At 39.2% G+C, this 15,390-nt stretch overlaps 3 protein-coding genes across 7 annotated transcripts in view; 1 reads left to right on the forward strand and 2 right to left on the reverse strand.

The window, feature by feature from the left end:
• LOC126162275 (uncharacterized) overlaps positions 1-7,789 on the reverse strand; it is a 114,924-nt gene extending 107,135 nt beyond the window's left edge. For 3 of the 4 annotated variants that reach the window (XM_049918682.1, XM_049918680.1, XM_049918681.1), the window contains exons 1-2: positions 7,751-7,789; positions 1,901-2,119 (exon numbers count right to left, since the gene is read on the reverse strand). In XM_049918682.1, coding sequence (XP_049774639.1) covers positions 1,901-2,119; positions 7,751-7,778 — 247 coding nt within the window. In that variant the 5' untranslated portion in view covers positions 7,779-7,789. The remainder of the gene's footprint in view (positions 1-1,900; positions 2,120-7,750) is intronic. The other variant, XM_049918679.1, reaches the window with a different exon arrangement.
• LOC126162269 (uncharacterized) overlaps positions 1-15,390 on the forward strand; it is a 299,470-nt gene that overhangs the window by 271,117 nt on the left and 12,963 nt on the right. The window lies entirely within an intron of this gene.
• Positions 1-15,390, reverse strand: part of LOC126162271 (uncharacterized) — a 199,866-nt gene that overhangs the window by 107,605 nt on the left and 76,871 nt on the right. The window lies entirely within an intron of this gene.

Here is a 15,390-nt window from a genome sequence, read left to right on the forward strand (position 1 = left end):
ATCATCTTTACCGTTTAGACAGATAACGGGATAGTTGATTGCTGATTTGTGATGGGACTTAGCCTTCGTGATACTTAATAGTCACGAACATCAAAGGACACAGATAGAGACTCATCGCTGACATAAATTCTATTATTAGACTTGAATTGACAACAGATAAACGGAATCACAAAGAATTTACTATTGCGCCATACTGTCAGAAGCCATCGTCAAAGTCAGAACTGCGGATGCTAAACGACGCAATTACCCTGTAGAATCACTGAATGAATTAGGTACCTTTCTCCATCACTCAGAATGCCAAGTTTGGAGAGCGCAAGATCACCAAAATGTTAGTCGTTTTGAGAGAGACCAAACGTTTGTATTGGTGGGACCTCCAGTTTTCCCCAACTCTAGAAGATACACATTTTGTTAGAGTTTGAAAAATTATTCTCTGGAAATTGCGCCAGCGTTACTTTGCACGATCCCTATGATGCTATGGACCTCAGCTTTGTGCAAGATGAGAGGCCACCTTCTGTTTATTAATCGTTCGCAATATTATTGCACGTGCGATTGGGGCATTTCGGTCGGCTCATCATGAGTTTTAATCGTGATATTTTGCTAGGAATCGATGAGCAATTTCACAGTATAAGCACAGCTCTTCTGAAAGCTTCGATAGATGGTGCGTTTTCCTTAACCACTGTTCTTGATGAATGCAATGTATCAGCCTGCCTATAGCAGTGGCCATGAAAATCCAAACTAAATAATGTCGTGGTTGTATAGTAACAAACTTACTATACATGTAGATTTTGCCGCTTGTTTTCTAGACATTTTCATCTAAAGATTCATTATTTAACTTTCATGTACTCTTATACTAACCAATACGCGTGCATGCACAGCTTCTAACGCAGTGGAAATCTTAACCAGTAATACTACAACCCCACATCTTCTTCTTTCGCGATATTTTGGTCTGGCCTAAATAACGTGGTTTTGTCAGGTTCTTTTTTCAACCATCACTGACTACTGATTAAAATGTGTGGCATGCTGCTATTTACCATATAAATGCATGATATTTGGGAAATTTTGTAATGGTTATACGGTTGATTGCTAGTATACTGTGTCATCGCCTATAAGTAGCATATATTTCGGTCCGATATTACATTGTAGATGTTTCACTAAGACAATGAATGAGTCTGTGCCCTAATTTAATGCCAACATGATGTTTCCGATAAGATATAGTCCAGTACGTTCACTTATCATTGCCCAGTTCACCTAATTCTTCGTCTCTATGTCAACGCGTCGTTATATTTTTAACATCTTTAAACTTACAAGACTGTTTCTACTTGTTCCTAAGCGTATGACGGGTATTATTTATACACACTAATCCAGTTGTCGGCCTTCTACAGGGTATGAAGAAAAGTGTACGTTGCCTATCGGTTTATAGTGTTAAGCTTAGTATAGGTGTGTGCACTTCACTACCAACACATTCACTGTGAAAATTAACCACACGCTACGGACCGCGGCACTCGTGGCAACTTCCGTCGCCTGTTAAAATATCTTTTCGCAAAATGTTGAAACTATGTTCCATTGCGCACTTCGTGTGGCGTTACACGACATAATCCTCCTAAAAGAATTCAAGGGTGTGTAGTGAAAAACATGCAGCAGTTTTAAGGGGCAAGAAAATGACTATAGAAGATGGACTAAATATGCGCAGCAAATTTCTCTCATTGGTTTTGGTGGAGAATCATGAAGAGTTGCAATTTCGTAATTTCGGTGAGGCATGGGTAGCCACTGTTCCTTGATGAATTGATTTCACTCATATTTTCACTTACTCTGTGGGACCATTCGCGAAATTTTATGCTGAACAAACTGGTTTTATCATGTCAATTTTGAACAGAAATCGGTTCTATTTAAAGTAACTTACCTTTCGGTAGTTCGTTGTAGCAAGAATACAGCTTCAACGAATTAGCATACAAGTAGAACTTGTTGTCTGCTGCGACACAAATGGTATCATCGTCATCTTCCGTGTTGGACGACCTCCCCAGAAATCTATTCTCAGCCGTGATATTTCCGGTGCTTAGATTCTCATTCCCGGTGGTCGACTCTTCTGGTTGTCCGTGGACCTCCGCCACTGCTACCAGTGCTGTAAAAGTCAGTGAACGTAATTACAGATGGCTATTTCGTCTAATCGATGTTAATGGAACTCTCCCACTTAGCACTGCAACACTACTGTATGCTAAATGTGTGTTACTTGAACAGTCCGCTCGTCCCAGAAAATAAAAAAGAACGAATCAACAGCGACATGCACGCTATGCTCATGTCGAACAAGTTCTCGTAATTAATTTCGTGTTCCAGTATACAATTACAGTGGTCTGTCAAGTTCTTGTTGGTTTGTTACTATCTCATAATTAAATTGACAATATTAGTTCTTTCCTCACATATATTTGGGAAGGTTTGCCTTTTTAGTAAGGCTCTGCCACACTATAGGCTATCCAGATATTTGGCTGATAAAGTTAGGTTCTTCATTGGTTTTGACATCAGACAGCCCGCTCTACTCTTAGTAGTAAAGAATAAAAAGTATTGCAGAAGCTGCAAGCCTTCCTCGTTACGATCATGTAGCTGGGGTTTTACTGAAAAGCAAAGCTCTGTAAGCTCTGTAAAGTCTTTTGCTCCTCATCAAGATAATTAACGTAACCTATTGAAATATTGTCCCTGTTCCGTCCTCTGAAAATCACGTGATATAGAAGATTAATAGGTACCATTAGTATCTGTTTGTTTTTCTGTTACATTCAAACTAAATTTAGAGGCAAAGAAGTGACAGCCTTGCATGGAGCGTCTCACTTAACTTCTTGTGATGTTCCGGATATTGTACGATGGGAGACATCAGAGTCATTTCACTTTCTACGCTAAGTCCAAGATACTAGTACATACACGGTTCTGTCACAGTAATGTGACAACCGCCTTTGTTCGACATCAACGCGAGATAACCACTAAATGACGGTAGGGGTCGGTATTAACAGTGGAGGCTATGTAAAGATAATCAGGGAACCGCGGGGGACAGTGTCATAATGCGGAAACGAAGCTATTTATCTGACGTCCAAAAGGGTATGATTATTGCTTTTCTGGCAAAGAGTGGATGCACGCCTCACTTTGTAAACTGTTCAAGTGTCACCCAGCTTAAAGTGAACTGTGCATGGTAAAACTGCACTATCGAAAACTGAGCGCATGACCAGTGGGGCAGCATTGACCATAGATGACAAAAGTGACAGACAGCTGCGGAGATGTTTACGGATGAACAGGCATGCAACAGTTTAGGGAGAGACGCCACAGATGAACCACGGGGCTACCAGCAGTGTCTGCTCAACGATTATCCCGCGAAAGTCGTTGTTCTCCGCTGTCCACAGTAGGTTCCAGATTCGTACGCTCACGTCGACTGCTGTTCACCGGCGACGAAGGCTTCAATTATCACTCCAATTCCTGAACCGGACCTGCTTTGAGCGGCCGTTTTAGGCCAAAGACGTTTTATGCTCGATCGGGTATAAGGCGGGTGGCGTGTAGGGCGTGAAACGTCTCAAGGCAAACAACCTGCAATGAGTGAGGGAGCGTTATGGTCTGAGGAATGTATTCGTGTCGGTGATTCTTCATAATGAAAGACATAATCGATATAAACTACTATGCGTTTGTGCTCGAGGACCGTGTTTTTTTGTTTATGCTACATATTGTTTAATTTTTCAGCCAGCACACAGAAAAATTTCATAGAGGCAACGAAGAACGTGACATCTTACGTTACAGTTCAATGTGCACAAAAAAACGTTGTGAATTGACTCAATCTCTGTATTTTGAAGGCAGTGTGAAATGCGAAAGAAGATATTCCAAATATATTATCCTTGAATAGCTGAAATTATACTCTATGATTTACATTTTCTGGTTTTTTAATTGAAGTGAGGACGAAACAGACGACCAGATGGGAAAAATCGTTGAATTACCCACACGCAGACAAATGATCGAAAACTTATGTTGCTTCCTACAACACTAAGGTGAAATAAAATTGCGAAAACTATTGTCAGCAAAATGTAACTGGTGCAGTAACTTTTTTTGTTGCATAATTAAAGCTGGCGTCCTCTTTTCACCATTCCTACAAGAGGTGTTGCGTGCGCATTCCAGTATGTATCACAGCTTAGTGTCATGGTTCTGTACTTCTCAAGTGTAAAAGGATTCCAAAACCAGTCACTAACTCTCAAAATACATACAGCTATTAAGTAGTAGAACTATATGATTAAACCTGGTGCCACAGGCAGGATTTGTGTGGGACTGTTCTGGGTAATTTCTCTGATAATGCCATACGTTCATTTCATTTCATATCTGACAAATACCTCTAGCATTTTAGTTACAGAAGCAACTCTCTTACATCTAGCAGACTCAGAGTTCGCGTATCAGTTGTTATGAAAGAGAAGCTGAGTGATCATAGGGCAGTTACAAATTCAACGTCTTTTAGTGTCAATAGAATGTTACTGGATGTAGGAAAGAATTCCACCTCAGAAGAAATATCAAGAATTTAACTACAGTGTATTGCAGCTGTCAAGATCGAATATTCAGCTGCTTTTGAGGCGAGGGTGTGAAACACAAAATGGTCAACTCTACGAGTATTTGCAAACTGCATTTTAGACCTGTATGTGCCGAGTAAGTTTTCAGTAAAATGCAAAGACCCGTCACAGTTCGAGTGATATGTTACTAAGTTTCTGTCAAAATATTAAGAGCTTCAATACACGTTTAAAGACTTCGGAGCCTTGTTAAAAGCAAAACCTGAAAGCAGCTATGATATTTAAATTAATCACTCACTAGCCGATCTGACCAAAAACCTTAGCATGTATGGGTACAATATACACATCTACTTCACTTATTAAGTCACTCTTAGACCGTGCTGACACCCTCTCGACAAATCTAGGAGAGAAGGTCGAAGTACTGATTTCGCTTTTCCGAATCTGATTCACCACAGAATTAGGTTTCGTTGAATTGTCTCAAAAGACCCAGCTAGTCGACATTGACGTAACTGATCGAACAAGTAGAAACTAATACCGCTCAGTAGTGGAAATGTATCTGGATCTAAGATAATGTCTTTAAGGTCCTATAAACAAGTTTCTCCCGATCCAGCAGAAGTTAACCGTAGGTCGAAAGAGCGACAAAGCATACCGGATATCGGACCTGATTTATGATTTTATTCGGTAACTCACTGCAGAAATAGTTCAACACAACACTCTTAATGGAACAAAAGTGATAGTCGGAAAGATATTTACAAAGGTACGACAGCGAGCTATGATATGTTCACAGTTTACGCAGTATAAAAGAAGTATCCCATAGTTTGGGTGGTGGTAGTTTGGACGAAAACATAAGCAAAATGGCCCGAAGTTATAGGGTGTAAGACACTTAATTTAAGAGCTACGTGTACTTGGTGATACTGTAAACCGTCTTCACAGTTCATTTCATGTGCAGCATATACGTTAATTCAAACAAAACAGGTATGTATTTTGAACAGCTTATGGAAATCATTTACGTTGTCGTTTTTTCTCGGAAATTGCCATAATATTGATGCCTGCTGTTTCACAAAGAAAATACCAAACTCTATTTTAATCACCTCCTTTACAGATGGTTCACAAACCAGGTGTTATGTAATAGCTTGTAAAACTAAGACTCAGTGCAGCACGTATTTTCCAGATATTTGATTTCATAAATTTAAAATCATTTTTCCAAGTGTATGTACTTGTGAAATTAATCATAAATGATATTTTATGAGACTGTAATATATGATGATGGAATAAATAACAAATAATTAAGTCAATTCGTTGTAGTAAATAGTCTGGAAATGACAATGATGTTATATTTGTATGAAACGGGTCATAAATTTCATGTAACAATAATATCGTTGGCGTAAGAACGCACGGAGGGATGAGTTGCGAACAATCTGCGTTTTGGTACAGACATGTGTCTTGGGGCAGAAATGACAAATTGTGCTGCAATTGGTGTTATAATAAGGGGGGAGCTAAGATATAAGTGAGGGAGCACGTGTATGTGCGTAGTACATGACCGCAAGAAGGGTTTTAGAGATAATCAAAAAAACAGTGTGGCCTAAGTTTATTCAAGTTCATCGCTAATCAAACGAGCCTACTGTCTATACTGAATTTCATAAATAGCATTACATTGTACTGCAAGTAACTCATCGCAAAGCAAGGTACATCCAGTAGTTTCATAGTTGTGTTACACGCATGCCAGTGTAATAGAAGCTTTCTTGGTTCAAAAAATAGCTCTGAGCACTATGGGACTCAACATGGGAGGTCATCAGTCCCCTAGAACTTAGAACTGCTTAATCCTAACTAACCTAAGGACATCACACACATCCATGCTCGAGGCAGGATTCGAACCCGCGACCATAGCGGTCGCGCGGTTCCGGACTGAAGTGCCTAGAACCGGTCGGCCATCTCGGCAAGCAGCTTTCTTGGGACATTAGATTGGTCTAGTCAAACCACCAACGTAGTCCTATCCTCTCATCATAACTTCCGAGAAAGTCTTAAAGGAAAAATATACATAAGAAGATCCGTTAAATTGAGAACTAATTTTCAATCAAGTAGTCAATGTAATAGAAAGCTGTAGTAACTACGGTTCTTCATGTGGTGCAGCACTGCTATGCCGACACAGACAATCAGTTGAAACGAAAGTGACATAAGTGCAATACATGTTTGAGTGACAAGACTATACTGGTTATCTTGAAGCCAAAATAATTTTATGATTTTATGTTGTGTTCTGTAAATAACATATCTCTACGTAACATTAGTACTGGCAGTAGGTTGTTGCCTTGAAGGAAAAGTTTCTACGGCACTATTAGAATAGTATCTGATAAGGATAAGGAATTAATTACTTCCGGTCGCGACTAAAGATTTTTTCAAAGACACAGTTTTATCGTTATTTGCGTGACGCAATTTAGTATCTATGAAGTGTTGCTTGTCGCAATTAAAATTTTTATTAAAATTATTTCATCACAGATTAACGTCTTTAGTGTTCATTTTACGCATGTTTTTTACATCGAAGCTCGCGCAAGCGCATTTTGTTTATTTACCGCATTACCTTTGTTAAAGTATTTGCGTGAATTCAGTGTAATTAGCTATTTACCAAAGGCAGCTCTCAATCGTTTTGGAGATGGATAACCTTTTATTCTGATTTCTAAATTTATTCATACAACTTTGTGATTCATAATCACGGTTTCCTACAGTAGGACTGCCACTCGTGGCCTTTCTTTTTTTTTTTACATTTTTAAAGTTTAGTACACAGCAAATACTTGTGAAATAACGATTGGGTTGTAACTGTCTAAATAGTATCGGTAAGAGTCGATCTCCCCATTAGATGCTTTGTTTCTATTTATTGTGCAACAGTTTTATGCACAAGTGAGTATATGTCAGTATTATGTTACGATACAACAAGAATGTAATGTGGTCCAAGTGGTTTAACAGTTGCTTACTGCACTCTGCTGATGATTCAATATAGCAAACAGCTTACAGTGGACGAGATAAGTTTCACAATAGCGAAGATTAACAAGTGCTCATTCGAAATAAAATATGCATTTTAAAGTCTCCTGGATTGTATTCCTTTTTTTCGGCCAATCGACTATCTTTCTATTCATAGAAATAGCTTTTCGCACGGATTAATATATGAGAAATTATGTGAAATGGGGGTAAGAAAAAAATGTATATGTGAATGACAGATAATAAATTCTGCCAATAGTTACCAGCAACAAGCAACAAAGCAGCCTTCATTGTACTCGACAAAAACTACTACTGCTCTCTGCGTTATATTTTCATTTATATATGTTTAAATACCCGATGGCATCATCGAATGTTATCGTTAAGTTCCCTCCTGATTTTCCGTTCCGTGAACTCTGGTTGCAGCAACTAGCTGCAAATTGACTTTCCTTGTACTTGAGAAGATCTATTATCGTTCGCTGTGACATACGTATTATCAGAATTACAACTACAGCATTCAATAAAACTGGTTACCATACTTTAGGCACAGGCTGGAAAGGAATATTTATTTCTCTCAATAAAGCCTATCTTTTAATGTCGTATGCCTCGAATGCTGATGAAAGGAGGTGAACAGATGTCAGTGACGTTTCTATCATTCACCGTCCGGGATAAGGAGCTCTACATTTTGAAGAGGAAACTCTTGTGCATAGAGGAACTTCAGTACCTAGATACTACAGTCTAGTTACCAATTTAGAATCATACGAGGGAGTGTACTCTAGAGACTACGTGAGCAGTTTCCACCATCTTCTAAATTTTTTTATTATTCTTAGACGTAATGTTGTGTTTTTGCAGCATTTGTAATTTTTTCTAGATCTACACCTCTACGTCCTGTATAATACATTAAATCTATTTGAAATATGTGATTAATGCTTTAGCTACAGACTGTTATGCAAAGTTATACATCTAACTTCCCGTGGATTAAATTTGGGAGCGCCATATCGTATGGGCACGTAAAATTCCCCTCCTTGAAAAATCTTTTTGCGTGTAAAGAGCAACAAACCGACGCCTTCTGTAGACACTAGCAGTCAAATGAAAGGCTAGACGAGCATTGTTTGTTATGATTGAGTGTAGCAACACAATTCAAAACGGAAATAGCGTATAACTGTTATAACTCCAACGAAACGGCACTTAACAACTCTTAGGAAAGACATCCTATATAAGGTACTGACGCTTTTGTGATACTGCGTTGGTAACAAGACAATGTTGTGACTTGGAAAATGGTAAAAAGCTTCAATTCAGCAAAGTAAACTTTGTAATGCAGAAAAAGATTGGAGCACATAACAAGTGGATAAGAAATAAGGAAATATTTTAAAGATCAAATACCCAGCTATCTAGAAGCGAAAATGTGTAAATTGTTTCGAATTACAACCTTGTCCCCCACCCTTCAGTTAGAGGGAAAGTCACACAAGGAACGACTTAGAGAGAAAGAGCCGATGCTTGACACATCACTAACAGCTCCACACGCGGAACACATACGTACTTAACATGATAAGTGTTTAATTGTTTTAGGTTTTAGTGTAAATGGCATATCAGTTATGTATGTAGTACATTCTGCCACGTGGAAGTTAATTATGTCACATTCTCCTTAGAATAATGAAGTGAAATAATTTTCTTTTTGATGCCTTTAACCTCGCATTTTGCAAAAACAGACAAAATGTGTGGTGGGATACTGCAATCACTGGTTATACAGTGTTACTTATAATCTGTCATGATTGCCCAAACGTTTATTCACGTAGCTGGTTTCTGTCCGTGTAGAACGATCTTCAGATATGGAAATTTCAGTTACAGGAGTAACCCGTCCTCACACAGCAACATTCACATGCTGCGTCCAGCTGAAAATTCCGGTATGATCTCGAGGGCTCTGGACAATCTGTCGCACCACACTGGCGATTCTCTTCTGGAACTGCCTCGTACTCTGTGACAAATGAGAGGACAGATGTGTTAACAAAGATGAATTCTCTGAAAACTTCTGTAGAGGTCTTATTATTTACTGTTGGTATTGCAAATGACAGACACTCCCTTTCCTACAGAGCACACGTACTTCTATTGGTTCAAATGGCTCTGAGCAATATGGGACTCAACATCTTAGGTCATAAGTCCCCTAGAACTTAGAACTACTTAAACCTAACTAACCTAAGGACATCACACACACCCATGCCCGAGGCAGGATTCGAACCTGCGACCGTAGCAGTCCCGCGGTTCCGGACTGCAGCGCCAGAACCACTAGACCACCGCGGCCGGCCACGTACTTCTATTCCTACAGCCCCTGCAGAACATGAACAGGAAGTAACGAATGTAGACTTCCTTTGATTACATTCCTATTAACAGTATAGTATCAGTTTTGTTGATGAGCTTTTAACTGCTTCATCTTCGCCTTGTTGGCAAACAAAGTGACGGGCTACTTTTGTACTTTTTACAAACAAGGGATAGCTTTGACAACGAACTTTCGGAACCGCAAAAAACCATGTATAAAATAACACCCGATCGTAGAAAAACCAATGCTCTGTATAATTTCCATGCAAAACGTTGCATTCTACCACAAGCAGCATTTTAATACAGGGAAATAAAGTAATAAGTTGTAATTGAAAGGTAAATAGGGAACTTTAAGAATGTTAACATGTAATTCAATGACGTCAGTGTAACATGCACTTTCAGTCAATAGTGCAAAAAAACTCTGCCTAAAGTAAACATATAGCTCAAAACACACATATCCTACACACCTGATAGTGCTTATACGAATTCTCATTCTGCAGATGCGGAAGTGGTTAAAACAATCCAAACGAGAATAACGTCAACACCTCATTAGATCCACGTTTCTATATCCACAATCACTTCAAAATTTTATGAGTCCATCAAACAACGGGACATTAATTACATTTTTAAATGATATTGTGAGTATGTCAGTGTCATTACAGGCCTGCCACCAAGTATAATGCAAAATATGCATATACTCAGTTGCAAAATCTTGATTGTACTTCACAGAGTGAAGTGTATAATGACAAAATTACGTGAATCTTCTCTTGTGTTTTGGAACATTGTAGTCTTACATAATCCGCAATCCTTGTGATGTAGAGTTTATATGAGCGAAAGATGTAACCACCAAGAGACGGTAATGTTTTGTGGCTTTTAGTGGAATATCTTCAGCAAATGTCTTTGCTTGGAAAATTTTAACTAAGACGAGTACGATTCGCATATGGTCACCATCAATTACGCAGAAACACGTTCTTTTCACTTGCTATGTGTTCTCGAAGGAATGAGGTAAGAAATCGTTTCATGTTGATCTTTCGTCATTGTTCTACTCTTGCTTGCCTCAGCATGAATGTTTCGTGGCAGGTTGTTTCAAGTTCCTTTGAAATATTTGTGGCAATAGTGTGTTTTGGCCCTTGAAAACGGATATACTGCTTCTTTGCTAGTCAATCTGTCATTGATAAAGCGACATCAATTGTGTAGCTGTGGGTAGAGGTATGTAGAGACTACAACACATTAGCTGTAGTTTTCTCGCCACTGTGGGACAGTGTTGATGATGAAGACATTTCGTACTGGAATAAGCTCTGGTCACTGTTCCAAACATTTTCACTCAACACACTCTGCTGTGTCATACACACGTTCCCTTCTTCCACAAACTGTTGTGCCATCTTCCGTGTAATGTTATCGTCTTGCTCTTTCTGTGTGACATATGTAGTAAAACGCACTGATAAAATGCGATTCTCAGCTTTAAGACTGTCGATAAACGAATTCGAAGCTTTGAAATTGTCCAAGTCAACCATTTTAGACGTTTCTAGTTCCCACATCTGCAGATTCCAACAGCGAACTGTAGAGCCTCACGACCTGTCTCTATCAAATCGTGATACCACACGCTCATTTAGAGCTTGCAATTGGGACCGTCTGTTTTCTTTCAAACGATCTCCTGCTGCCTTTCACTAGACGCACAATTTACAATTAATCGGTAATTTTATTTACTTTTAACGTACTTATAGTGCCCCACTAGTTTGCTACAGGAATTGAAGCCACGACAGCCACTGCCATCATCAGTGTTTTCTAGTAGGCTGTCATCAATATCTTCTATTACACAGGATTTCGATGGTTTGCTTGTACATAGATCGTACTCACTTTGACTGGACTGTTGCTGTTGCTCTGGAGATGGACGTCGTGTACTGTTTGAGCAGCCACCTACAGGTTTGGGCTCTTCCTGTCCTTCAAAATCAGTATCCCTATCTCTATATTTTAATGTTTAATATCTTTAACACACATCCTTTTGATTTATACAGGTGCGTAATCGTTAAATTACTTAGCTTTCCCACAATGTTTTAAAATTAATAGTGATATATAATGATGTGTTGAATAAAGTAACGGTCATACTATGAAAATATATACTGTACTAATTCAAATGAAATTCATATCTCCACGACAGTAATAAGACGAAAGTCGATTTTAGTAAAACATAAAGTATCTGTACAAACAGCGTGTCTGCATTAGATTCAGTTACTAATGTATTATTCATTCTGGACACTGAAACAAGCTGTGTTTACTTGCTGTACCATGTCACAAGGAAGTTGTACTGTAATGTGGCATACCATAAATGAAATAATAAAATTTCCATATTGATTTTCGATTTGTCTTCTTTCAGCTGTGCCACAAATGGCTCTGAGCACTATGGGACTTAACACCTGAGCTCATCAGTCCCTAGAATTTGGAACAACTTAAACCTAACTAATCTAAGGACATCACACACATCCATGGAAGAGGCAGCATTCGAAACTGAAGCGCCTAGAACCGCTCGGCCACCACGGCCGGCCTCAGTTGTGAGACAAAAGGTATAAAAGCGTATCCTCCACCGAGACTGGTTTCAGGAACCAAAGTAGGCACCCTTCCCAGGCCCAAGTTACTCCTGGATAGCCAGATTTTACAGCATTGTGTTCTGCCTTACACCTCCACTCCTGACTATGAAGGATAGTCTCGAAACGTAAAAGGCAAGATTAATCGCAGTTTCCAAGTAAAATGAAAACCGTAAACTGCTAAAATTATTTCTCACGTTATGGGAAAATCAGTCCTCTTATCTGATGCAAATCATACAAAAATGTCATGAGACATTTGTAGGCCAATTCTGGGTCATTCAGGAAGAAACTCGTTGGTCACACGATTGCCAAACAAATCCTGCATTGTTGTCCTCAATCAGTTAACCTTATCAGACCTGAATCCACACTTTTAAATAAAAGAACTGAAAAATCCGTAATATTTCACTTTTTAGCACCGGTAATGGCCAATAATTTGAAAAAAAGTTTCATTAAATACGTGACCTACACGTCATGTATTGTGTGTGTTACAGCAGGTCCCTATCAAGTAAAAGTAACTACCTGTAGCCCATGTATGAAATCAGGTCTCTATGATACTACAATACTCAAATACTAAACTTCCTTATTTACTGGAGGTTGTTGTAAATTTAAACACTTTTTGGTTAGAAAAGTCAGTTAACAGAAATCAGAGCTTCTATACATCACTTATTTGTTCTTTCAAGGCATTTTAATGCAACTGACCTGCACATTATGTAAAAATGTCGAAAAAGAGTCATTTCAGAGACTAAATTTTGCAACACAGTGTTCATTGCATTTTCTTGTGTAATAATATATGTGACGATTACTTCCACCTCTAAGCTGTCTCATATTGTGTGGAAATGTTTTAAGCAATACCTTTTTCAAGTGAAATAAAGGAACGCATCACAGATATGGTATGTTACGAACTTATTACTGGCGCAACCTTGCACGCTACATCCAGATGTACATTTTCTTCTCCCAGCATAAATTTCTGGTCATTGTAATGCATTCCTAAATCTATTGCATGCTCGTGGGATGGCTTGTATATGTTCACGCTTCTTCTAGTCGTGCCTTTTCCTGTCGTTCGACATATTTAGGTCGAGGGGCTCCTGCAGCACCTCCAGAACATTCCAGTTCGAGCGTGTCGGTTCCTGTCTATCGGTGAGAGAATTGCAGAGTTTATGGGGCTAGAGCGTAATTTGTGCTCCATCATCACAAGTGCTGGTGGCGCCCTGGAGTCGCGAGCATGTGGTGTGAGGGTGGTTTGGACAAAGCAAGCGTGTCTGTTCCTGTCTGTCGGTGCTGGGAATATGTGAACTTTAGGACCGATATAGCTTTTAGTGTGTCATGTGACAGAACTTTCCAAACATCTCGGGCGGTTGTGTGAGGTAGGTAATGCTGATTGGACCCTATTCAGAAAAAAAAAGATAATGGGGTGGAACGTCTCATTTGTCCGGCACGCGGTCGACATGTTCCATCGTGTCCGGTGATAAGTGCTTGCTAGCGGGTAAGGCGCTTCAGTCAGGAACCACGCGACTGCTATGGTCACAGGTTCGAATCCTGCCGCGGCCATGGATGTGTGTGATGTCCTTAGGTTAGTTAGGTTTAAGTTGTTCCATGTTCTAGGGACTGATGAGCTCAGGTGTTAAGTCCCATAGTGCTCAGAGCCATTTGTGGCACAGCTGAAAGAAGACAAATCGAAAATCAATATGGAAATTTTATTATTTCGTTTATGGTATGCCACATTACAGTACCACTTCCTTGTGACATGGGACAACAAGTACAAATAGCTTGTTTCAGTGTCCAGAATGAATAATACATTAGTAAATGAATCTAATGCAGCCACGCTATTTGTACAGATACTTTATGTTTTACTAAAATCGACTTTCGTCTTATTACTGTCATGGAGATATGAATCTCATTTGAATTAGTACAGTATATATTTTCATAGTTTGACCGTTATTTTATTCCACACACCATTAAACATCACCATTCAATTTAAAATATTCTGGAAAGCTAATAAATTTAACGATTCTGCAACTGTATAAATCGAGTGGATGTGAGTTAAAGATGTTAAACAGTAAAATATAGAGATAGGGATACTGATTTTGAAGGACAGGAAGAACCTGAACCTGAAAGTGGGTACTAAAACAGTACACGACGTCATTCACCAGAGCAACAGCAACAGTCCAGTCAAAGTGAGTACGATCTATGTACAAGCAAACCATCGAAATCCAGTGTAATAGAAGATATTGATGACAGCCTACTAGAAAACACTGATGATGGCTGTGGCTGTCGTGGCTTCAAATCCTGTAGCAATCTAGTGGGGCACTATAAGTACATTAAAAGTAAATAAAATTACCGATTAATTGTAAATTGTGCGTCTAGTGAAAGGCAGCAGGAGATCGTTTGAAAGAAAACAGACGGTCCCAATTAAAAGCTCTGAATGAGCGTGTGGTATCACGATTTGGTAGAGAGAGGTCGAGAGGCTCTACAGTTCGCTGTCGGAATCTGCAGATTTATGCACTAGAAACGTCTACAATGGTTGACTTGGACAATTTCAAAGCTTCGAATTCGTTTATCGACAGTCTAAAAGCTGAGAATCGCATTTTATCCGTGCGTTTTACTACATATGTCACACAGAAAGAGCAAGAAGACGATAACATTACACGGAAGATGGCACAACAGTTTGTGGAAGAAGTGAACGTGTGTATGACAGAACAGAGTGTGTTGAGTGAAAATGTTTGGAACAGTGACCAGAGCTTATTCCAGTACGAAATGTCTTCATCATCAACACTGTCCCACAGTGGCGAGAAAACTACAGCTAATGTGTTGTAGTCTCTACATACCTCTACCCACAGCTACACAATTGATGTCGCTTTATCAATGACAGATTGACTAGCAAAGAAGTAGTACATCCGTTTTCAAGGGCCAAAACACACTATTGCCACAAATATTTCAAAGGAACTTGAAACAACCTGCCACGAAACATTCATGCTGAGGCAAGCAAGAGTAGAACAATGACGAAAGATCAA

Source organism: Schistocerca cancellata, chromosome 2 (genome assembly GCF_023864275.1).
Source record: "Schistocerca cancellata isolate TAMUIC-IGC-003103 chromosome 2, iqSchCanc2.1, whole genome shotgun sequence".
Classification (NCBI taxonomy): Eukaryota; Metazoa; Arthropoda; class Insecta; order Orthoptera; family Acrididae; genus Schistocerca; species Schistocerca cancellata.